Source organism: Canis lupus, chromosome 24 (genome assembly GCF_011100685.1).
Source record: "Canis lupus familiaris isolate Mischka breed German Shepherd chromosome 24, alternate assembly UU_Cfam_GSD_1.0, whole genome shotgun sequence".
Taxonomy (NCBI): Eukaryota; Metazoa; Chordata; class Mammalia; order Carnivora; family Canidae; genus Canis; species Canis lupus.
This window is the reverse complement of record NC_049245.1, coordinates 9,372,012-9,397,689: the sequence shown is the minus strand read 5'-3', so window position 1 is coordinate 9,397,689 and position 25,678 is coordinate 9,372,012. Positions and strand designations below refer to the sequence as shown.

The 25,678-nt window shown below is 36.2% G+C and overlaps 1 protein-coding gene across 4 annotated transcripts in view; it reads right to left on the bottom strand.

The window, feature by feature from the left end:
- Positions 1-1,609: 1,609 nt before the first annotated feature.
- Positions 1,610-25,678, bottom strand: part of ESF1 (ESF1 nucleolar pre-rRNA processing protein homolog) — a 65,809-nt gene continuing 41,740 nt past the window's right edge. For 3 of the 4 annotated variants that reach the window (XM_038571586.1, XM_038571587.1, XM_038571588.1), the window contains exons 10-14: positions 19,821-19,942; positions 15,389-15,476; positions 7,189-7,271; positions 4,313-4,459; positions 3,250-3,543 (exon numbers count right to left, since the gene is read on the bottom strand). In XM_038571586.1, coding sequence (XP_038427514.1) covers positions 3,250-3,543; positions 4,313-4,459; positions 7,189-7,271; positions 15,389-15,476; positions 19,821-19,942 — 734 coding nt within the window. Of the gene's footprint in view, positions 3,544-4,312; positions 4,460-7,188; positions 7,272-15,388; positions 15,477-19,820; positions 19,943-25,678 lie in introns of all 4 variants that reach the window. The other variant, XM_038571589.1, reaches the window with a different exon arrangement.

Below are 25,678 nucleotides of genomic sequence, written 5' to 3'. Positions count from 1 at the left end.
AATTTTAGTAGGTTCTTGAGTATAGGGGCTGTTCCTAGTTGGGTTCCTGGCCCTAGAGTGATTAGGGCAGGGAGACAGAGCCCTGAATATGAAAGCAAAATAAAGGAGATGTTAAGGGGTATGGGCTCTGGATTGGTTTGCATTTGAAAGGCATGCTTGCCTGCAAGTTATTTACTATCCCTAGGAATTGGCTAGCCCTGTGAGGGGCAGTTTCTCTAGGGTTAGCAAGGCTCCACTGGTCAAAGAAAGCATCAGAATACAGAAAGTCTAAAAGACAGGGTTAAAACAAGACAGCCTGGGCAGCCCGGGTGGCTCAGTGGTTTAGCGCCACCTTCAGCCCAGGGAGTGATCCTGGAGACCCAGAATTGAGTCCCAAGTTGGGCTCCCTGCATGGAGCCTGCTTCTCTCTCTGCCTCTCTCTCTCTCATGAATAAATAAATAAAATCTTTAAAAACTGTGGAGGCCAAGAAAAATTAAGGCCATCCCACCTAAAGTTTATCATTAGCACAAATACAGCCATCTTAGGCCTTTGTGAATAAGAGCTGAACTTTATGGGAAAAACTGCAGAATGTCCTCAATGTCCTCGGCAGGTAATCCCATATCAGAAAGACAACAGAGCCCACGCCCATGGTAGAAAGTCCCATATTAGAATGAGAACAGAGCTCAATGCCCTTGAAAGCCCCACATCAGAAGGTAAACAGAACTTGGAGAAATTCTTCCACCCCTTCTGAAAATCCCCTAGACCAGCCTATAAAAAACCCAGCTGTAACCCACTTCGAGGTCCAAGTCCCTGCTCCGCTGTGTCCGGTATACTTGGACCCAAGCTTGAGCTTGATAATAAACCCTCGTGCGCTTGCATTGGTGTCGGCTCCTTGGTGGTTTCTCAGATTCACAATCTTGGGCACAACAAAACAAAACAAAAAAACCCCAAGACAGCCTGGCTTCGTTCTCAAACTCAGGAGGAAAGCGTTCAGTCTTTTACTAGAAAGTATGTTAATTTTAGTTTTTTTGGTAAATGCGCTCTATCAAGTTAGGTATTTTCTATTCCAGACCTATTATTGATCATGAATGGATGTTAGATTTTGTCAAATACTTTATCTCATCAATTGATATGATCATATACTTTTTCGTTAGCCTGTCAATATAATGGATTATGTTGATTTTGAATGAACTAGCTTTGTGTACTTGAAATTAAACCCCATTGGTTATTGTGTAGAATTCTTTTTATAATGTTGTTGGCTGTGAAATGCTTATTTTGAGGATTTTTACACATAAATACATGAGACTCTCAGAAGCAATCACATTTTTGGTACTAACGTCAGTCTCTAGTTTTATTTGTACTGTCTTTGGTTTTGGTATCAAGGATACTAACAACAACAACAAAAATCATGTAAATGTGACCTCATAAGTCACCCAAACTACCTTTACATCGTTTGCTGAATTTTGACAGTGGCCATTTTTATCCCGAGTTTTACTACCAACAATTATTTATTGAGATCTTCACGTTATTGGTGTGGAATGTTTATTTAATGCTGTACCCGACAATACTACCCTTTTTTTCCTACCTAAAAAATACCAACTTTTTGAGAAAAGGAGCCAAGGCTATGCATAACTTACAAGCTCAATTTATTTGCTATAAGCAGTTACATGCCTGACTAGTAAAATGAGATTTATAATTAAAAACAGTGACTGAAAAGCATAGAACTCAAAAACAAAAAAACAAACCAATCAAAAAACCAAAGGGCTAAGTTTCACAGGAATCTTAAAATAAAACTGAGTAATCCCTACATCATGATTAAACAGTTTAAAGGAAACAAGTATTTTTCCTTGCATAAATGAAATATGAATAATTATAAAACTGTTTATGTACTGTATTCATAAACATATTAAGATTCATGGTCTTTTCTTTTTTTTTTTTTCATGGTCTTTTCAATGATGAGTAGATAAATACTGGGAAGTTGACAGATGGGATCAATAGGAACACTGATCTATTCCGCTGAGTTACTTAACAAAGCCAGTGTTTTATTTAAAAACCCATAATTTCCTACACAATACTCTGCATTTTCCTGTTATAATGAGCAATTTAAATGTTTTTTTTTCTTTTTTCAGAGACTGTTTATACACCCTTATCTTCACATACCTCCTTTCCATCCTTTAATTCTTGAAAACACATAAATTTTTATACCAAAAATGTCAAGTTTACTATTAACCACAAACGTGGCTAAACAACTACTGTTCTTCAGAAGCTACCATATTTATCATTTGTTTCAAGTGACCATTTTGGTTTTTATTTTCATTTATTTAGATAGTACACCTAATTCTCCTCTCTAAATGGTTAATAGTGTACAAAACCTAGATAGACCAGATGAGATCCAGGAGTACTAAGGCCTTAAAGTAGTGCTTTAATTTTAAAAGGAATTCAGATTCCTTAAACTCTATAGCAGCATATCTACCCTTTTAAGCATTCCAAAAATCTGAAGGGCAGACAGAAGAATTTTCTGTTATTGCAAATAGAAAAATCATTGCAGAGTTCACAAACATTTCAAACACAATTATAAGCAATATAAACTTGGAACTGCCTCTTCATTGAATTGTCCTCTTAATCAACTTTTCAGGTATTTTTTCAGAGAGTATTTTATTTAAGGTGCATAAAATGAAATAAATCAGTCCTACACAAAATAATAAAAATATTTTCCACTTTTATCTACAAATTAATTTTATAAACAAACTATAATAAACATGAACAAACAAAATAAAGAAAATTTTTGGCTTCTATACATTATGGCTAGAAAAATAAATTTACAGACACCTAAATCTGCCTCCTCTTCCCAGAGAAACTAATGTATATAACATATATATATTTTCAAATTATAACTCTTATTCAGACTTAAAAAACTGGGTACTGCTCTATTTTTTACATACAATTGTAAACCATCTTTTAAAAAATTAGGCTAAGAGTAAGTTTCTACTAGTATGGTTGAGTGTCACAGAATACAAAAGTTTTATAAATCCCCTATTTTAATTTGTTAAATTAATTATGATTAATCTGTAGTAATATATAGGACAAATCTGTCAATCATCCACAATTAGGTCAAATTGTTATACAAGTGGGAGAAATTCTACAATGGTCAGAATAAGATTTTATTAATATTCTTGAAAAATAGCTTTGTTCCCAATAAATATTCCCTTCAATCACTTCAGTATACTTTAGGAGAACACATTCTCAATCCAAAAAGAAACAATATACAGCTACTTGACTTTTTGTTTTTTTCTTGCTTGAAACTGCTGTGTTTTATTTTTTACAGATTTAATCAACATTGACAAGGCAGGATCAATGGACCTCTTCTGTGACTCCTTTTGAATTTCACTCTCTTTTTTCTTTATTGCCTGAGTAAGTTCTTGTTCTTTTTGTTCTCTCTGCCGGGCTTTCTCCTCAAGGATTTTTTCCATAGCTTTTGTTTTCTTGAAATTAGGATCTGAAGGATCCAAATTGAACAAGTGGGAGGTATACATTGCCTGAAACCGTGCATCCTTAACATTTACCTGCAAATCCAAAAGGAAAACCATTAAACCAGTGAAACACCAGGCCCAGAAATAGGGCCAAAGTCTGAAAGTGAGTTGTCGATTATATAAAATAACAAATATGAGCGTTTTGTATTGACTCATTAGAAAATTGTTTTCCCACAGATCTTCAATGGAGTTTTAAGGCCTGTTCTTGGAAGTCATTAAGTAGTTGCTGATAGCAGTTTGTAGATTTTTTTTTGTACAGGCTCACACACATAGGAGTGGAATGGCCTTTAGGAATATGTTATTACTAGCAAAAAGAGGAAAAAGAAGGAATGACAAAAACAAGAGATGTAGTAAAACAAAACAAAACAAAAAGCATGGCCTACTGTAGTGGCCATTGTACAGTGAGTCTGTGACATGTGACAGATGTGACAGGAGCCTGGTATTTCTCAGTTAAGCTTGAGTATGCATATCCTCCTCATCATGAGCATCACACTACATGTGATTGTTAACATTAAAAGCTAGGTATTAAAAAAAAAAAAAAAAAAAGCAAAGCTGTGTATTTTTGCTACAACCAAAAGACAAGCCAATACTTCATTTGGTGCTCAACTAAACAGTGATCTGATCCACCCTGGGATGAACTGGCTATTTTGGACTGAAAGATGGTAGGTAGCTTGGCTCCACTACAGGCCCTTCCTAAATCATTTCAGGCTAACTTTGGCTGTTTGAGCTCAATGCTCATCTCCAGAGCTGACTTTAAATTCAACACCAGCTTTAAGGGGCTAATGACTTTTGTCCCGGTTACCTCAAAGTCATCCTCCAATAATTCCTTCTTTTTCATAAGCTGTTTTTTCTTCTTTTTGCTCAGATTCTGGTGCTCTACAATCTTGTTGTAATTAAAGTGTTTCTTATTCTCTTCCTCCTCATCCATCATGAGCAAAGCCATTTCAGCCTGTGGAGAGAAAAAAAAAAGATCAAATATACAACAGTCTTTTTTCTTCCCCAAGCAGAAGTATGGGGCACAGATAGCCCTTCTAGGAAAGGAGAACCCAGTCACTAATGCTCTGGGATGACATCTGTCATCCATAAACTGATTGTGGATTACCAAAACTCATAAAGAAACCCAGAGATCTTTGTAGAGCAACAAGGTAAAATTTTTAGAGGCAACATCACCAAGAGCAGGAGAGGAGTGAAAGCTTTTACTTAAAAACAAGACCACATTTCACTTCATGTAACTGGTTAATAATAGGCTATAAGAAAGAGTCCTCAAACCCCCAAATAAAATTTTCTCATTTTCACTTTGGTCTTTTTAAGCAATGATACTAAACTTAGCAAAATCATGTAGTATTTTGTGAAACAAACTACACTTTCCAAACCTGTGCTTTAATGGCAAGGAATTTTTTTTTCTTTTGCTTTTTTTGCCTTTACTTTTTCATTATTGATATACTACTATGAAGGCAGAATCGTAATATTTGCTTCTGAAGTATGTCTGTTTTCAATAAACAGTGGAATTTTCTTCCACCTATGGGATTAAACATGAACCTTGAGGAACTAAATAAACACCCATGTATACTAGAGAAAATAGAGTTTACTTCCAGACTTTTGTGAATCTTTCCTATACTACCACTTTAGATTGCTTTAATTTCCTTTCACTTCCATCACTGGAAGAGCCACTTTCCACAAAAGAAAGATTTTCTTTGGGCTCCTTTACTCTATGAGCATTACTGTAATGTGCAATAAATGGAAAATAGAAAAGATGCATTATCATGCAGAGTTTAGGTGACCAGTCAGGGAGTGACACAAACATCAGTCATAGGGACATTGTTGACCCCAACTCCTGCCTTAGCAAAAATACGTATTAATCTGTGCCATGGATCTCTGGAGTCAGTGAAGCATAAAGGTCACTGCATTTCCAAGACAGACTTTAATCTTATAACATTAACATTTATGTTGTTTGTCATAATAAGAGAGAAATTAGCACTGAATAACACAAAAACAAAGTCTGAATTATAGGACAGATTCAGATTGAATTAAAACTTATGGCAACATTTTCATGTGTCTGTTGGCCATTTGTGTCTTCTTTGGAGAAATGTCTGTTCATGTCTTCTGCCCATTTCGTCACTGAATTATTTGTTTTTTGGGTGTTGAGTTTGGTAGGTTCTTTATAGATTTTGGATATGCCATTTGCAAATATCTTCTCCCATTCAGTTGTCTGTCTTTTGGTTCTATTGACTATTTCCTTTGCTGTGCTAAAGCTTTATATCTTGATGAAGTCTCAAGCTCAACATCACTCAGAATCAAGGAAATACAAATCAAAACCACAATGAGATACTATCTCAAACCAGTCAGAATGGCTAAAATGAACAAGCCAGGAAACAAGAGATGTTGGTGAGGATACAGAGAAAGGGGAACCCTTGTACACTGCTGGTGGGAATGCAAGCTGATGCAGCCACTATGGAAAACAGTATGGAGGTTACTCAAGAAGTTAAAAACAGAGCTACCCTACAACTCAGCAATTACACTATTAAGTATTTAGCCTAAGGATACAAACATAGTGATCGGAAGGGGTACCTGCACCCCAACGTTTATAGCAGCAATGTCCACAATAGCCAAAGAGCCCAGATGTCCACTGACAGATGAATGGATAAAAAAGATGTAGTATATATACACAATAGAATATTACTCAGCCATCAAAAAAGAAGAATCTTACCATTTGCAACGGCATGGATGGAACTGAGGATATTTATATTAAGTAAAATAAGTGAATCAAGGAAAGACAATCATATGATTTAACTTATGTGGAATTTAAGAAGGAGAATGGAGGGAAAAATAAAACAAAATAAAAAATAAAAGATGAAATCAGAGAGGGAGACAAACCATACATAAGAGACTCTTAACTAACTATAGGAAACAAACTGAGGTTTGCTGGAGGGGAGATAAGTGGGGGGATGGGATAACTGGGTGATGGGCATTAAGGAGGCTCCTTGATGTAATGAGCACTGGGTATTATATGCAACTGATGAATCACTAAACTCTACCTCTGAAACGAATAACACAGTATATGTTAATTAATTTAAACTAAAAAAAGTAAAAAATTAAACTTATGGCAATATTATATCAAAGTTTTAATAGTAGGATTTTTTTGACTTAGTTATAGCAAGAATTTTTTTAATAATTATTTTCCTCTAAGTCAAAAAGGGAAAAAAAAAACAAAAAGGGAAATGCCTTGGATTTGAGATAACATTTCAACTTTGTACTAGCTGGAAAAATGTTTGATAAAAAGATAAAAAGGTTTGTACTTAAAAAGTATACTGTTAGGAGCACCTGAGTGGCTCAGGCAGTTAAGCGTTTGACTTGATTTCATCTCAGGTCATGACCTCAGGTGGTGAGATTAAGCCCCATGTTGGACTCCCCACTCAGTGGAGTCTGCTTGAGATTCTCTCCCTTTGCCCCTCCCCTCCACGCATGCTCTCTCTCTTTCTGTCTCACATAAATAAATAAATCTTTTAAAAAAACCTATACTGTTAAAATATTTAATTATACTTTTCATAATTTATTTATAAATTTCATTACTGAAGTCAGTTATTTTTTTTCATTAGGGACACTAGAAACTCATGTAGATAAGTTCATTTAAATTGTATCTATCAATTATCTACTAGGCATGTAACAATGATGTTTTACCTTTTGTCTCTCTATGTCAGCATCTTCCACTGGAGATGTGCCATCTTTTGTAGATTTCATTGATTTTTTCTTTTCTTTTATACCTGGCACAACAAACCAACACATAAGGGTGAAAAATTACACTAAGAACAAAAACACAACATATCTAGGAATAACCTTATCAATAAATGTATAAAAACTAAAGAAAGTAAAAAAAATACCACTGAGAGATAACTATGGGTATGAATGAAATAAATACATCTGGATAGGGTGACTGAATATTATAAAGAAGGAATTTCTTCTGATAGTAATGTATAGCCTCATCATTAGCTAAAAAAGGAAAACCATAAGACCGTTTCAGTAGATACAGAACAGGCATTTGATAAAATTCAACATTCACTCATATGATAGAACAGTATGGCTTAGTAAGGTAATGTAATGCAATACCATGTATCACTGGAAAAAGGGGATTATTCAATAACTGCTCCTGGGAGATCCACTTTATTCTAGAGGAAAAAATCGAGTTATAGCCTCACCTCATAATGTACAGGAAAACCAAATGCCGGTGCATTAAAGAGTTAAATATTAAGATAAAAAAAAAAAAAAAACAACCCTATGAGGAATCGAGAATGGTTTCCTGATCTTAAATAGAAGAAATATTTTCTTAGTGCAAGGATAATAGAAGAAATCACAAAGAAAAACAAGTGATTTTAACATATAAACTCTTAAAACTCCATATATAAAAAACTCATCTGGAAAATGAAAAATTCATCTTTATAGTAAGAATTTTATAGTAAAAGTTTAACAAAATTTTTTCCTTCTCTAAAGACAAATTTGATCTTCAGTTAATTTTCTAGCCCTATTATTAGGCAAAACTGCTTATAGTAAAAGTGGCTCCTGATTGGTACACAGCTTGTATTTCCGGGGCCTCAGGGGCTTCTGTAAGCCACAAGATGTTAGCGATGTCCTTGTCCTAAATAAGAGATAGTCATGTGCAGCAGTTAAGAGCACTTGAACCTGGAGCAGTTAGCCTGGGTTTAAATTCTACCTGTACCTCACTTAGGCTGTGGCAGTTTGGGCCTGTGTCCTTATCTGTAAAATGGGGATTATAATAGTAGCACCTACCTCATAGGGTTATTGTGAAGGCTAAATAAATTGGTAAATGTGAAGAGATCAGTTAATACCTGACACATGGTGCTATAAAGTGCTTGCTATTACTACACATATATAAGATACCTCGGGTTCCTTTGTGATCATGCTGATGCCTTATTGTTTTCTTCCTTTTTGTGTGTGTCTGTTGGAGTGGGAACAGTGCAAAGGGAATCGGTATCAGGGTACTAAACTATGAAAGACTAGTCTAACGAGTAAGAGTTTTTAGAATCGACAAAGACATGTTCTGTTACTCTAGAATATTATTAAACAATGCCAATCTTCTCTACTCAACAGAGAAACTGATAGTCTCTAAGGTAATAATGATTAATGCTTACATAGCACTTCACTGTGTATCAGGCAGTACTACTATTTTACTTACTTTATATATATATTAACTAATATAATCCTCAGAACAATGCTATGAGGTAGATTCTATTATTTGTTGTAATCTTCATTCTGTGGATGAAGAAACTGAAGCACAGAGAAATTAAGTAATTCTCTTAAGTTTAGTTAAGCAAAGGAATTATGATTCAAACCCAAGCAGTCCAGCTCAGGCTTTCTACTATTAATCACTAAACAACACTCCTTCGCTATCAAACGTCATTCTCCTTGTTAAAACTCTTTCTAAAGAAAGAGTTTAAAATAAAAATAAATACATTTAAAATACATTTAAAATACATTTAAAAATACATTTAAATGTATAAATACATTTAAAATACACTTAAAATACATTTTGTCGTGAAATAATAATAATAAAAAAAAACCTCACAAAACATATAATGATTGAATAACTGCAGCTAATGAGGGATAACAGGAAAAGTAAGCCTAAAAGTTGAGAGAGGCTTTAACAAACTGCTCCGTGAGCACTAAGTCCCTGCTGTACTACTAAGCCATGTCCAGCATAAAAGTGCTGCTTAGTTTCACCCCTCAGGGCTACCAAGTCATTTGTCTACTTCCAGGAAGAAATATTTGTAGACAGCCTTTCTTTCTAAAGTGAAAATCCTTACTGTTCCTACCTTAAATGTTTTTCAGGAAACAATGTATCTACTTTGAGATTATAACTTTTTCTATATTTTAAAATATGTATGTATCTATCTACCTATATAAATATCATCAAAGTTCCCTTTCTTAGGGTCTGACTTCTACAGCCTAAGTTTACTTCTGCTTCTATGTTCTCAAGGCAAGAGCTCCTTTTGAAGTAAATGGACAAGTGACATATGCAGAAGATTGTTCTGTGGCAAGAAAGAAAAACAGGCTGTATATGATTAATACATAAAGCAGATAAAGATCTTCATATACAGCTGTGGGAAATAATTTCAAAGAACCCACAATGAACTATTCCGGATTTTATAACAACCTGGTGAAAGCCATAAAAATAAACTTGAAAGAAAGACTGTAGTAAAGAAGAAAAAAAAGAATCTCCAAAATGGTCAGAGCTAAAAATGATATCTAATTTTAACATGATGAAAATTTCTTTGCTTACAAAGAATTTACCGTGCTGGCCCAAACTGTTTAGTCAGAAGATAAATAATGTGTAGAGATCTTTTCTGCACTGTTAACAAGATCATACTAAGAGGGCACACCTTAATTATTTTTAAAAAGAATTGTTTTTGTTTCTGTTTGGAAAGTTATCAGACCTAAGTTAGATGAAGAGTACTAGGGAAATGAAAGCCTCTGTTCTGAAATGTTATCTTTACTTTTCGGTACATCTTTTTGTCAAGTAAGAAATATGTGTCCTGGGACTGCTGTGAAAAGTGCACATGGATGATTCTAACAGGTTAAATACTACCAGAGATTCTAAATCAGATGTTATGGCTTAAAAAAATAAATTTAAACAATCCTTACTGAGTCTACTATACTATCACTTTAAGCAAAAAATGAACCAGAATATATCTATGGAAAAAGATGTATTGCAAAAAGTTGACCTGTAAAAGGAATATCTGCAAAGGAAATTCCATTTTCCATTACTTGTAATGTCCGAGAAGTATTCTCATAAAAAAACTTCCTCCAAAGGGTTCAGCTGAGCCCTTCTTATGAGAACAGTTAAAATAATTCACTGGAGGGCAAAGGCCATCTCGGTACTGACCAGACACGAGTAGTAAGCTCCCCTGCAGTTCAATGTTTTTGCAGCAAGGTAGAAGACCACTTGCCCATAATCAGATACAGATACAGTCTGTTAATCATCCTCTGGACCTGGGCATTCTGGCTTTGCTTGGAAATCCAGCAATTCCCCATGTTCACCTCTTATACACATGAGTCTTGGCTCTGGCTTTGGTCTTTACAACATACTTCAACGGTTACAAAAAGTAAAGGGAGTCCATTAAGACTCAGGTTCTACCATCTACCACTGGCCTTTGTGCAATTAAATTTTTTGAGCTCCAATTTACTCATCTATAAAGTGGGCTGAAGTTTGGATTAGAGGACAGAATACATATGAAAGCATTTTTAAACTGTTAATCAACATATACATGCAGCACTAAACATCCTGCTTGAATGAATCAAGTATGGGTAGCATATTGTTAGATTTTCATGGTAGTTTATCATTTATCAAATATCTAAAGTTGTCAAGTCAGGGATGCCTGGGTGGCTCAGCTGGTTAAACTTCTGCCTTTGGCTCAGGTCATGATCTCAGGATCCTGGGACTGAGCCCCACGTCAGGCTCCCTATTCAGTGGAGAGTCTGCTTCTCCCTCTCTTTTTGCTCTTCCCCTTGCGCTCTCTCTCTCAAAAAAAGTCAAGGCAAAGGATACATTTTAATAGGGTATATTTACATGTGACGTACTTTAACTTCTACTTCTTCAAAAACAGTCTTATTAAAGAGTTTATGCAATTAGATAGCAATAAACAGATTTTTCAAATACAGTTGACCCTTGAACAAGCAGAAGTTAGGGGCACTGACCCCTCACGTGGTTAAAAATCCACTCCTCTGAAACATAGCTACTAGCCTACTGTTGACCTAAAGCCTTAATAACATAAACAGTTGATTAACACATATTTTGTATATTTGTTGGTACTATGTATATTTTTACAATAAAGCTAGAAAAAATTTTATTAAGAAAATATAAGTGAAAATATATTTATAGTACTGTACTGTATCATAAAAAAATCCACGTAAAAGTGGATTCACAGTTCATAGTGCAGTTCACACCTATGTTATTCAAGGGTCAACTATATTTCATTTCTAAGAAAAAAATAACTTTTAACTCATTCTAGATGTACATCATATTTCTGAAACTCTCACTGACATCAAGTTTGCAGTTTAGAAAAAAAAATTGTAGCAAGTTTATAGTGTAGGGGGAAAAATAGAAGGAAAAATGAGAAAAGATTTCTAGTACTAACATTGGCTCCTAACACAAGCCAAGCACCAGGTCTGGCATTAATCAATGAACTCAATTCCTCCATATTCTGAAGAGCATGTAAGTTTAGCTCTATGGGATTGCCAAGGGCAAAGGTGTTATAAATGTATCCAAGTCCATCTGGCTTATAATGTCTCTGTTCTGTTCAACCGTGCTTGAACTATACACTGTTCCAAACACTAATGCTTTTCATCCTTCCACAGCTACTTCTCAGTTTCTTCAACATTCCCCCTCCCCTACCTTCCAAAGTAGTACCTTCACCAGTATGACAGAGTAATAGTACCTGTGTAGGCTTTACCCAACTTCAGAGCCCATCCTGCATCCTCCTCTTTTATCAATGCTTTTTACTTCCAGTTCCACAGTTTGAAATATTATTTACATGCTACTGATTCCTAAGCTTGTATCTGCACTGACTTCTCAGTTGATCACCCAGACACCCTTAGTTTTTATTTTTATTTTTTTATTAAAGATTTTATTTACTTATTCATGAGAGACACAGAGAGAGAAGCAGAGACACAGGCAGAGGGAGAAGCACACTCCATGCAGGGAGCCCGACGTGGGACTCGATCCCAGGTCTCCAAGATCACGGCCTAGGCTGCAGGTGGCACTAAACCATTGAGCCACCAGGGCTGCCCCAGACTCCTTTATAAATATAAACTAATACCTCTTGACCTTATTTCCCACCCAAACCTATTATTCCTACATTACTATCTAACTCAAAAATGGAAGAATATTCTTCCAGAGACTCAAACCAAAAATCTAGAATTATGCTAAATTTCTTCCTTATTCAAGTAAGTGAGCAAGTCTACGTCCAAAATACATCTAGAATTCCATTTACTTCTCTCCTTCCAATTCTATTATTCGCATGCTATCTAAAGCAACCATCATCTCTTGCAAAAAGCCTCGTCTCCCAGCTCTCACCAATGCTCCAATCTGTGCTCTTCACAGGAACCAGAATACACACAAGATCATCATGTTCTCGCTTAAAGATCATTCAATGGTGTCCCATTGTCAGGAGAGTAAAATCCAAATGTGTTGCCATGACACAAGACCTTGCAGGGTTGATCCAGTATCCTGGTCTCACACCAAACTCCTCTGATTATGCTCCAGCCATAGTGGGGTCTTTCAATTTCTCCAACACAACTCTTTCTTACCTCACAGCCTTTCTAGGTACTTTCCCCTTGTTTGCAACATTCTTTATGCTGGACTCCTCATTCTAAAGGTCTTAATTAAATATCCTCACCTTGGAAAAGCCCTTTGTGCCAACCGTACAACTAGAGTAAGCTACTCTCCTTCCTCTCAGTTATACCTTCTATATTACCCTATTTTCTTTAAAACATTGATCATGTTCTCATAATACCTTTATTTACCTGTTTACCATGTCTTCCCTAATACCATAGATTTCCTCAAGCTTTCTGTTTTTCTTTTTCCCTTTTAAAGAAACAGCTTCAGGGGGATCCCTGGGTGGCGCAGCGGTTTGGCGCCTGCCTTTGGCCCAGGGCGCGATCCTGGAGACCCGGGATCGAATCCCACATCGGGCTCCCGGTGCATGGAGCCTGCTTCTCCCTCTGCCTGTGTCTCTGCCTCTCTCTCTTTCTCTCTCTGTGACTATCATAAATAAATAAAAATTAAAAAAAAATAAATGTTAAAAAAAAAGAAACAGCTTCAGGGGCGCCTGGACAGCTCAGTGGTTGAGCATTTACCGTTGGCTCAGGTTGTGATCTTGGGGTCCTGGGATCGAGTTCTGCATTGGGGACCCCGCAAGGAGCCAGCTTTTCCCTCTGCCTATGTCTCTGCCTCTCTCTCCTGGTCTCTCATGAATAAATAAATAAAATCTGAAATAATAGCAACAAAAAAAAAATAGGGGGCAGCCCGGGTGGCTCAGTGGTTTAGCACTGCCTTTAGCCCAGGGCCTGATCCTGGGGTCCTGGGATCGAGTCCCACATCGGGCTCTCTGCAATGGAGCCTGCTTCTCTCTATGCCCGTATCTCTGCCTCTCTCTCTCTCTCATGAATAAATAAATAAAATCTTAAAAAAAAAATAGGGATACCTGGGTGGCTCAGTGGTTGAGCATCTGCCTTCTGCCCAGGGCATGATCTGAGAGTACCAGGATCGAGTTCCACATCGGGCTCCCTAAATGGAGTCTGCTTCTCTCTCTATGTCTCTGCCTCTCTCTCTGTGTCTCTCATGAATAAATAAATGAAATCTTTTTTAAAAAATCAAAAAACCAAAAAAATAAAAAATAAAAAATAAACAACTTTAGCCCAGATATAAATAATTACTCCTAGGATATACTCTGAGATCAAAAGCATATTGAAAGCAAACAAATTTATCTATACTTTCCCTTGGAACTTCTGCTACTACCTTTAGAGAAGGCTTATTCATAACTTAAATGTGCTGATTCCAGGAAACAAGCTACCCCAAGCCATCAAAACATTTTTAACTTACTCTCTGAATCCTATCCCGAGTTCTACAATCTGACCAGACTGTATATGCCAAATGAAGCACTCTGGAATGAGAACAAGGAAACTATAATGCTTTTTGCATTTCTCCATTATAAATTTTGTTTCCTGAAATCAGAGGATAAGGCTAAAATCCATCATCTTCTAGAAATGACTGCTCAGGTATGATAAAAAGCAGAGTATGCTAAGTTTCCATTTCCCTTTCCAATTCCTAAGAATCTGACATCCTATAACAGACTTTATTCATCTTGATCTCCTTTTCATCAATAAAATGTCAGTGCTAAAAGGCTATAACAACCAGGAAATAATTTTGAGCAATTTTGACTTTCCTGTTGAGAACTATTCTGGCCCACTAGTCATGAGGGACAAGAAGCAGGGAAACTTCATAAAATCCTTCTCTTTACAATGCCAGCTTGGAGTTACTCCAAGAGCAAGCCTTTTGGAGTTCATGTGTGTGGTATTTACATCAGGGAAAGTCAAAAGGAATGAGAACAAATGGAAAATGCTTACAGTAGTTCCTGCACTGACTTGTCTAAGTATGGTCTGAATGTTATCACACACATTTACACATACCAAAAAGGTAAGAATGAAAACATTCAGGAAAGAATGAGCAGTGCATATGCAATGGAAATAAAGCTCCTTGGATATAGGGAAATGAATGCCAAATAATTCAGGGATCCAAGGGAAAAGGGAAGGAAGCTGGCTTTCATCTATAATGATGAAGCAGGATAAATGTAAAATGGATGAGATGGAAGATAGATGTTTTTGTATACTTGAGCAGAAAAGCTTTTATACTAAAATACCATGTAAAAATTAAAAGAAAATTATATACACATGCACATAATCATCAACAAATTTATTTCACACTTTTATTACTTTTTCATAGCCTCTGCAAAAACCTAAGGTAGACGCATCATAAAAAAGTAGTGAAAGCACCTAAGAAACTGACTTCCTTTTTCTCTCATCAATCCTTCTACAAGGATATTTCTGAGAAAAGAATCCCTAGTAAACCATTAAATCAATCATACCACCAAAAGCCTCCTAATAAAATTACTTTCTGTATGTACAGGGGGCATGCTGTCCTTTCCTTACCTGAGAAATGTACCCCATTGGACAGAACTGCTTATAAGCTACTAAAAGAGCTACACAAATTCTAAGAGTTTTAAGAAAGTAAGTGCTTATATTGTTTCTATCCATGCCACCTTTTTTAAAAAAAAATTCCAATTAGAAACTCAAATACAGGCTGGCTTACCTATTTTTGTAATTTCTTCAGCAAAGTATGGGTCATTCAAATCAACGTCAGAGGGAAGTTCATCTTCACTGGCTTCTTCAGCAAGAGCCTTTAAGTTCAATGTAAAAATACATATATTTTACTTCAAAGACCATTAATAAAAATTCTATCATTTATTTTATTTATTTTTAAATTTGAATTCAATTAGCCAAAATACAGTACATTATTAGTTTCAGATGTAGTGTTCAATAATTTATCAGGGATGCCTGGGTGGCTCAGCAGTTGAGTGTCTGTCTTTGGCTCAGGGCATGATCCCAGCGTCCTGGGATTGAGTCCCACATCGGGCTCTCTGGGAAGAGCCTGCCTCTCTCTCTGCCTACATCTCTGCCTCTCTCTGTGTCTCTCATGAATAAATAAATAATCTTAAAAAAATAATTTATCAGTTGTATGTGACACCCAGTGCTCACCACATCACATGCCCTCCTTAATGCCCATCATCTAATTATCCTATCCCCTACTCGCCCCCTAGAACAAATTATCCAAAAATTTGTATGGAACCAGAGACGGGCCCAAATTAGCCAGAGGAATATTAAAAAAGAAAACCAAAAGCTGGTGGCATCACAATGCCGGACTTCAAGCTATATTATGAAACTGTGATCATCAAGACCATATAGTACTATCATTTCTTTTTTTTTTTTTAAGATTTTATTTACTTATTCATGAGAGGCACAGAGAGAGAGAGAGAAAGAGAGAGAGAGAGAGAGAGAGAGAGAGAGAGAGAGAGAGAGAGGGGCAGAGACACAGCAGAGGGAGAAGTAGGCTCCATGCAGGGATGTGGGACTCCATCCCGGGTCTCCAGGACCACGCCCTGGGCCGAAGGCGGCGCTAAACCGCTGGGCCACTGGGGCTGCCCCTATCATTTCTTTTAAATCAAATAGTTCTATCTAGAATTCAACCAGTTTTTAAAATGGATTGGTTTACAAAACGACTGCCATCTGAGTTATTCTTTTTTTGTTCAACAAATATTCATGGAGTATTTTTTTTTTTATTTATTTATGATAGTCACAGAGAGAGAGAGAGGCAGAGACACAGGCAGAGGGAGAAGCAGGCTCCATGCACCGGGAGCCCGACGTGGGATTCGACCCCGGGTCTCCAGGATCGCGCCCTGGGCCAAAGGCAGGCGCCAAACCGCTGCGCCACCCAGGGATCCCGTTCATGGAGTATTTAATAAATATGAAAACTATGTAGGGTTTTGGGGAGAAATGAAATCTATCAGATACATGGTTTCTTTAAAAATTTTACAATCTATTAAAAAAAGCTAGATACATAAACAGACACATATATCAGTAGTAATAGTTCAAAATAGGAAATGCTAAAGAGGCTAAAATGAAATGATACAGACATTCTAAAGAAAAGAACATTTTTATGCGGCGGACAGTGAAAGGAGGTGGCCTTTTCTTTCACAAAACTGAGAAATTGCAGTGACTATCGATAGTTGAATAGTACATTGTGGGTTATCATTTAAAACAATTTATTTGCTAAACAGTGATTTTTTATTATGAAAATGAAAACATATAGAAAAACAGTAAGGCCAGCTTAATCAAGCTCCTTTTCTTATCACCCAATTTCAACAATTATCTTGTTTTATCTGTAATCCATCCATGAAAAGGCTATTTTTAAGCAGATTTATTGGTTAGGTTTTTCCTAATTAAATTTGAACAGTCTACTAAATCAGAATATTTAAATTAAAAATCAAGCCTATAGGGCAGCCCAGGTGGCTCAGCGGTTTAGTGCCGCCTTCAGCCCAGGGCATGATCCTGGAGACCTGGGATTGAGTCCCACGTTGGGCTTCCTGCATGGAGCCTGCTTCTCCCTCTGCCTGTGTCTCTGCCTCTCTCTCTACCTCTCTGTGTCTCTCATGAATAAATAAATAAAATATTTAAAAAAAAAAAAATCAAGGGATCCCTGGGTGGCGCAGCGGTTTGGCGCCTGCCTTTGGCCCAGGGCGCGATCCTGGAGACCCGGGATCGAATCCCACATCAGGCTCCCAGTGCATGGAGCCTGCTTCTCCCTCTGCCTGTGTCTCTGCCTCTCTCTCTCTCTCTCTCTGTGACTATCATAAAAAAAAATAAAATAAAATAAAAAATAAAAAAAAAATAAAAAAAAAATCAAGCCTATAAAATGAAGAGAACATAAGAACTAAGATCAGACTAACCAGATTTGGAGTTTTATTCCCAGGAATCTAAAAAATTAGTCATTTTAATAAAATATTCAGAATGCATATTGCTAAACATCATCTTGCATGCTGAAGAAGACCCACCAAGCCCTAAGGATTATTCATTTTGATATTAATAACTTTTTTAAAAAAAAGATTTATTTATTTTTGAGAGAGCGAGCGAGCATAATCGGGAGGGGTAGAGAGAGAGAGGGAAGAGAGAATCTCACTCAGACTCTACGCTGAGTCCTGGGCTCAATCTCAAGACTTCGACCTAAATGAAAACCAACAGTCAGATGCTTAACCGACTGTACCACTTAGGTGACCTGATATTAATATTCTTTTAAGAATAAGAGCTTCTAAGAATTTTTCAGTAGTAATATTATGTTTCTAAAAAAGATTATGGAATACCTACATACCTAGCTACGTATCTATTCACATACTTCTTTTACTGCTTTTAGCTCTAAACTATTGCTACATCAACTATGACACATAAACATGTATTAATTTCTTTAGTAATAATTTCTCAATGTCAAAACTGAATCACAGAAAGGAAAAGGGGAAACATATTTTTTACATGAAGGAAATCCTTGAAACTCTTCTCTATATGAAAAACTGTGGATGGAAGGGATCTGCTGGAATCCCAGAACTGATCCAGTACAGAGCACTGAGTCTAGAACAAACTAGCACTCAACAGATGTCCTTTTAATGGCAGTTATAAAACAAGTCCAGTCTTAGTCCAATGAAGGAAAGAATAAAGGCACAAGATAAACTCAAGGTGTTCAGCAAATGAAAATCAAAGAGAATAGTTGCTAAAGTTCTCAGAAACAAGGGACTACTCTATTGACCTAAAAAAGACCCACTTATACGTTTTACAATAAACTGATGGCTGAATAATTTGTGAAATTCTATTTAGAAGACATATTATTACCTACTTAGTTTTAAAAGAAGTTCTAAGGAAGAGGAGAGACAGCATATCAATGAGGACAGGGCTCTTACCCTCTATCCTTATTTTATCTATTTCCAGAAACACTGACTAAAATAGGAGTATTAAAAATCCCTCCAGTGCATCATTCAATCTTGCAGCCCTCTATCTTTACAAGCAATGAAAGTCATAGCTGTGTCAAAAAGCACAAGATTATGTAGGGATAGAGAGAAACAATACAGTACAGTGGAGTGAGAGATCCAGATTTTGGTTTCAGTTTGGTCACTAACAAGCAGTGGAGCCAGAGATGCATCAATTATTTTTCTACAGTCATAAAGCATCAGGACTGAACTAGAACAAATCATTTAAGATGACTCAAGTTGCAAAGTTCTGTGATTAATGGTAGTATCTTAAGGCAATAACTGTATTGCTAGCATGCTGCATTTCAGTGATAAGATAGAGTACTTTTAGTGGCAAAAACTGTTAAGTGGTGTCTGCTATTACTAAGGACTCTGTGGAAAAGATGTTACCCTCAAATAATGGGAGTCAAATCAGACTTTTCAAGACAACATATTAGTGCAGAGGAAACATCCTTAATTAAAGAGTTATAATGACAAGATGTTAATATAATAGATCCATATGATAATACTGACAAGTGCAAAGTCCAAATTGAGAAATAGAAATGAGAGAAAAAATTTCACTCACATCAAAAATTTCTGTATGTAGAAGGGCCTGGGTGGTGGAGTTGGTTAAGCATCCAACTCTTGGTTTTGGCTTAGGCTGTGATCTCTGGGATATGAGACTGAGCCCTGTATCAGGCTCTGTGCTTAGTGGCGAGTCTGCTTAAGACTCTCTCCCCCTCTCCCTCTGCCCCTCCCACTTGTGCGCTCTCTCTCAAATAAATAAATAAATAAATAAATAAATAAATAGAAAAATCTTTAAAAAAATTTCTGTATGTATATATCCTCAAGTGAAAAAATCTGTATGCATCCTTCCTAGTCTCTAGAATAGGACTCTTCTATCTAGGTATCAACTAAACTATGTATTTTATTTAGGTGGCATATAAAGGTAAAATACTAGAGCACAGTAGTTAAGGTGGCTCGCCTTTTATTAGGATTATAAATCCTAATCATTACATAGCTTTGCAGAAAACACTTAAGCTACTGGGTTTTGCCTTTCCCCTTTCTTAAAATTATGATAATAAGGCCTACTCTAGTGAGTGTTACATTATGAGATAATGGATGCCAAGCACCTGGTATCTTCTGATATATGGTTGCTGTTCAATAAATATTCCCTCAAAAAATCATTGATACCTTCTGTTTCTTCTTCAGTCTTTTTTTCTCTTTCTTCTTCTCTAAAAATTGTTCCCAGGGGGTCAAATTATCTTTTCCTTCCAACTTGTTTTTGACCATCTCTTCTGCACTTTCTTTCAAACCTAAGAAAAAACACAGAGTTCAGTTTAAAATGTTCTATCTTCATTCATTATCTCTAATTGCTTCTATTGCCCAAAGACTGCATTCCCTGGAAACTACAGGTGACAAAAACCGATTAGTAAGGCAATCCTTGTTGAAATGTCCCAGGAGGAAAGAATGCTCATAATCTCTCAAGTACTCTGTGATATACATCCTTAAGATCATAAGGACCACCAAGTTTGGATTCCACTTTGTATGGCTTTACCTCTTTCAATGTTATCTGCTCTTGTACTTCATCTTTAAAGGTTCTTTTTTCTTATGTTTTGCAGTTCCTAATTTGTGTTTCTAGGGGGCTTCTGTAATAACTGGACTAAGAGTGGGACAGAAAAAGCCCTGAGGATGACCTATATCAGTCCTTGAAGGCCCTCACTACTGCCAGAGTAAAGCAAATGTGATTACTCTGTTGTCACCTTTGATAATAAATACATTTGTTTTATTTTGTAGTACTTTTTGGACATCACAGCTCAATTTGGGGAGGAGGCAGCTTCACTATTTATATGACACAATATTCATTTCAGAGAAACAATACTAAATGGAATGATTAAAAAATGCCTTTTAAGAGAGACATGGTCAATCCAGATCTTCCCAGATAAACTCTAAATTCTAAGGTGAAAATAATTCTAAAGATATAACAATTCCTTTTTTTTTCTGATGAACCTACTGAGACTAAGAGCACTGAGCAACCTGCCTAAGAACATGCAGCTAGGAAGCCACACGACTGTAATTGCTTGGTTATCCTCTATACTATAACTAGATAAATCTAAAATGCTGATTTGACCCAGAATAAAGAAATGTATAAAGTAAAAGGATAAAACCAAAGCTTTGGGCCTCAGGTTCCTCATCTGCAAAAGGAGGTTGGTCTAGATCAGAAGCATTCAACGTTCCCACCCACATACACCTCCCCCCACCCCCTTAAAGAAAATATTTGGTAGAAGTCCAAATACATAACAACTAAAAGTAATGTTTTGGGTCTTGGGCCTCAAAGAACAGCCTGAAACAGCTGGAATAGATGATCTCTAAGGTCCCTTCCTTGCTTTTAAGCCAAAACTGAATCTTCAAATTTCTATGACTTAGAAAGTATTAAATTATCTACATACTCAAGGTTATGTAGATTTGTTTTTATGATGTACGGCTGGTAAGATCTCTGATTTACTGAATGCTAAATTAGAAACACAACTCTCAATTTGAAGACGTTTCTTATGAGAAAAATAAAATTCTCTTTACTAAATTCTTTTTGGAAGAAATGGGAACTGTATAAAATGATATCTAGGTATTTGACTGAATGAATAGATAGATATACAGCATTTAGGAAATGTAAATTGGGATCCTTGTTTGTAAGAAAGCAGCAAATCCTGACAAAATAAGTTGATTTTAAAAAACAAAATAATGTTTATGTATGCCTGTGGGTTAGCATACAATCAGACCAGTCTAATCTATATGCACAGTATTGTATTATTAGATATGTTTAAATAATCTTTAAGGTATTCTAGTATAACTTCCTTAAATATTAGGAAAGATTTTACTACTCCAGAATATTAGATTAATATATTTAGATAATTCTTAAAAATATTTATTTATTTATTTATTTATTTATTTATTTATTTATTTATTTGAGCCAGAGAGAGACAGAGGCAGAGACATAGGCAGAGTTCGGAGAAGCAGGCTCCATGCAAGCAGCCTGATGTGGGACTCAATCCCGGAACTCAGGGATCATACCCTGAGCCAAAGGCAGATGCTCAACCGCTGAGCCACCCAGATGTCCCTAGAAATTTTTTTTTTTCACCAAGAAGTATTGTTTAATTTTGATCCTTGAAACTTACCACAATGCTCACAATGCTTATCAGATGCTAAGAAAAGTTCTGTATCATTGTCTCTTTTAGGACATCGCTTTGATATGTCTTAATCACTATGAGCTTCTATTCCACAAGTAGGGTCTTCACCTTTTTTTGGGAACATGGATACCTTGAGAATTTGGAAAAAAAAAAAAAAAATACGGACTCTCTCCCTGAAACACTACTAGAAAAACTTGCATACAGTGTTCAGGGGCTTATAAATACTGAATGCCCTTTTCTTTTCTTTTCTTTAAGGATCTAAGGGTCTTAGGCAAAGAACATCTGTGGGGCAGTAGAGGTCTACATGAAGATGGGAGGCCAGCTCCCATAACTTCAAAACTTATTAGCACTGACATCTGTAGGTTCTATAGCAGGGTTCCTCATTACAGCACTATTGTCATTTTGGACCAGAGAATTCTTTGTTGTGAGGAATTACCCTGTATATTGTAAAGAGTTTATCAATATCTCTGCACTATCCACTAGATGCCAATAGCCCCAGTCATAAAATAAAAAATGTCTCTAGATTTTGCCAAATATCCTCTTGGGAACAAAATCACCCCTAGTTGAGAACCACTATTTTTTTTTTAATTTATTTTTTATTTCTTTATGATAGTCACAGAGAGAGAGAGAAAGAGAGAGAGAGAGAGAGAGGCAGAGACATAGGCAGAGGGAGAAGCAGGCTCCATGCACCGGGAGCCTGATGTGGGATTCGATCCAGGGTCTCCAGGATCGCGCCCTGGGCCAAAGGCAGGCGCCAAACCGCTGCGCCACCCAGGGATCCCATGCGCCACCCAGGGATCCCGAGAACCACTATTACAGACAATGACCAGAAGTCATTTCTGAAAAGAAGGGTTATTTCATTTGCATCACATAAGGTATGTTATTGTATTTACTTGATTATACAATATCTTTTTCATTTTAGAGTTTTCCTCCAAGTAAACCAAAGGCAGCTAAAGTCACCTTCTTTTGTATTTCATAATATTTAACACAGTGCCAGATACATAGTAAGTACTTAATAAACACTTAACTGATCTGTCTTGAAGGAGGAATTCTTATTTCAAGCCAACTGTTTGATCTTGCAAGTTTGGAACATACTCTCTCCAACAGAAAATGAATCAAATCTTTAGGATATAAATAAATGGCCTTTATCCCAAAGTGGTTTGGAGCGTGTGTATATGTGTTTAAGGACCTACAGCTCTAGAATAATTCATGAAACATTCTTCTCAGAAAATACCTTATATTTTGGGGGCTCTTTAGTTTGTTTATAACAACAATGAAATAGTTATCTTCAGTTAAATATGGTCTAATTTTTTTGCCTGGCTCTCACTTAAATACACCAAATGTGTATTAAGTAGAATGACAAACACATTGCATTGAATTAACACAACACCATGATAACTTTAAAATGCTTTGTTCTCATTGTCATCATGAGGTCATTTAAATCTCTTGCCACAGATCACAGTTGTTTATGTTCTGGTTCTTAAAAATATGTCCATCCCAGAAGTCTCCTGGCATATGCACAAGAACATTCTTCAGACAGTTTCAGCCTCATTTGAGAGCAGCCACTATGTGACTAAAAAAGAACTTCATTAGAACTGTTTTTATTTTGCACAAATTTTTTTCTAAAAAATTTAAGTGTATAGCCAAAGACTGCCGAATTAGTTAAAAATAACATCAATAATCCTACAAATAATGGGTAGAAAACCCTTTGAAAGCCAACCATGAACAGAGATGACTCAATTTAGACAATAATTTTAAGCTCAATCCATTCAGAATTATTTTGGATGTTTGCATACATACAAAAATACTTTTAAATATGCTTTCAAAATCCACTAAAACAAAAATATATATTTCTCCTGACCTTACTCATTTGAAATATTTGAAAAGTTTTAAGAGGCAGGCTATGAATAACTTATATTAACTCAACTAGGTACTATAGCTGGTTTTGTTTATAAAAACAAAATACCGGGGCACCTGGGTGGCTCAGTCAGTTAAGAGTCTGCCTTCAGCTCAGGTCAGGATCTCAGGGTCCTGGGATTGAGCCCCACACTGGGCTTTCTGCTCAGCAGGAAGAGTCTGTTTCTCCCTTTCCCTCTGCTTCTCCTTCTGCTTGTGCTGCCTAGCTCTCTCTCTCTCTCATGAATAAATAAAATCTTTAAAAACTAAAAACTAAAAACGAAATACATGTTTTAAGATTTCTGATATAGGCTGAAGCTGGCACTTTTTATTTAAGTGATGACTTAGGATCCATTGAGAATTTTTATGAACACTTATGGCTCTATCTTTATTTATGGTTGTAAGTTTAAATCAAACAATGTAACATTCAATTTCAAAAGTAGCTTTTAAAATGTAACTACCACCACCATCCCTGAGCAGGAACTCCCAACTTGAACTCACTCTGAGCATAAGAGTTTTAGAGGAAAACCAACAACCATGTTGTGAGGAACACTGACATCAAAGGCACCCATTCAAACTGGCCAGTCATCCTCAATAGTGTGGGGAGAGGGAAGAACACATTTACTTATATAATAGAGGTCACAGGAATACTTGGTCCCTAATAAGTAATAATATGAGTAAAATGCCACTGGGATCTTCACCAGTGGCCTGTTTTTTTCTCCATGGTTAATCAAGTGATTATGTACTTAGGATATCTTCAAAGTATACTGGATGAGTCAAACTATCAATCTTTGTAATGAGAAAGATGGAGATTTGAAATGTTTTGAAGTTGGTTCAAGACTTGTTCAGAACAAGAAACTGTTTAGAATGTTCAGAATTTGGCTATTTTAACTTCTGTAAATCCCTCTCTCTTAAATTCTTACAATGCTATATTCTTTTAATTTTATACCATTTATCACAGTTGCAACTTCACTAATTTGTGTGATTTTTAAAATTATTAATGGCTATCTCCTTTATTAGCTTGCAAGCTCCATGAGGGTAGAGGCCATCCATAGCTTGTCTCCCCACCAGTCCCAGTAAAAGTCACCCTGGTGGCTAGTAGAGCACCTAATAAATGTTGACAAATGAAAGGATAAACAAGTCAAATTTGTTGCCAACCTTATGGACAGAGGGCAACAATGCATGAAACTAAAAAAGTAAAATAACATTTAGTTTGGGGGACAATAGTAAACAGTAAAAATTACCAGTCAGCCAGAAGCAACAAATGCTCTTCTTATACACTTAATACTGTTAGAATATGTTATAGCTACTATATGGGAACAACACACAGACATCATAATAAAGATGATAATGATAAGAGTATAGGTAAGCTACTTAGACTGTAAATAGTTTCTCATATAACATTTAATTTGGCATCTCCCAAAACATTCAATGCGCTATCCATAGAAGACACCTCCAAAGTATGTACTGAATAAATAAATGTTAACGCTTTTTGTTGTTGCTGATTGTCTAAAAGCTATTTCAGTGGGTAGCAACTGTTTTACATTTGTCTTGAATTTGAGCTTATGCTCTAAGCTCTCCTAAATCTTTTACTCTCTTAGAGTGATGCCTTCCGTTTTTAAGTATTTTCAATTTGCTGTGAACCAAGCTATCCCTGCTTCTTAGAATTGAATGTTCTTAAAAAGCTGACTTGAAATACAAGACATTTGGCCTTTGTCGGGGAGCTATTGTTTCCTGTATTTTTAATTATTTGTATGGCTTTTTTTGCCTTTCAAATAGTCTTTTTTTTTTTTTTTTAAGATTTTATTTACTTATTCCTGAGAGACACAGAGAGAAGCAGAGACATAGAGGGAGAAGCAGGCTCTGTGCAGGGAGCCTGATGTGGGACTTTATCCCAGGACTCCAGTATCACACCCTGGGCCGAAGGCAGGTGCTACACCGCTGAGCCACCCAGGGATCTCCAATCTCCCC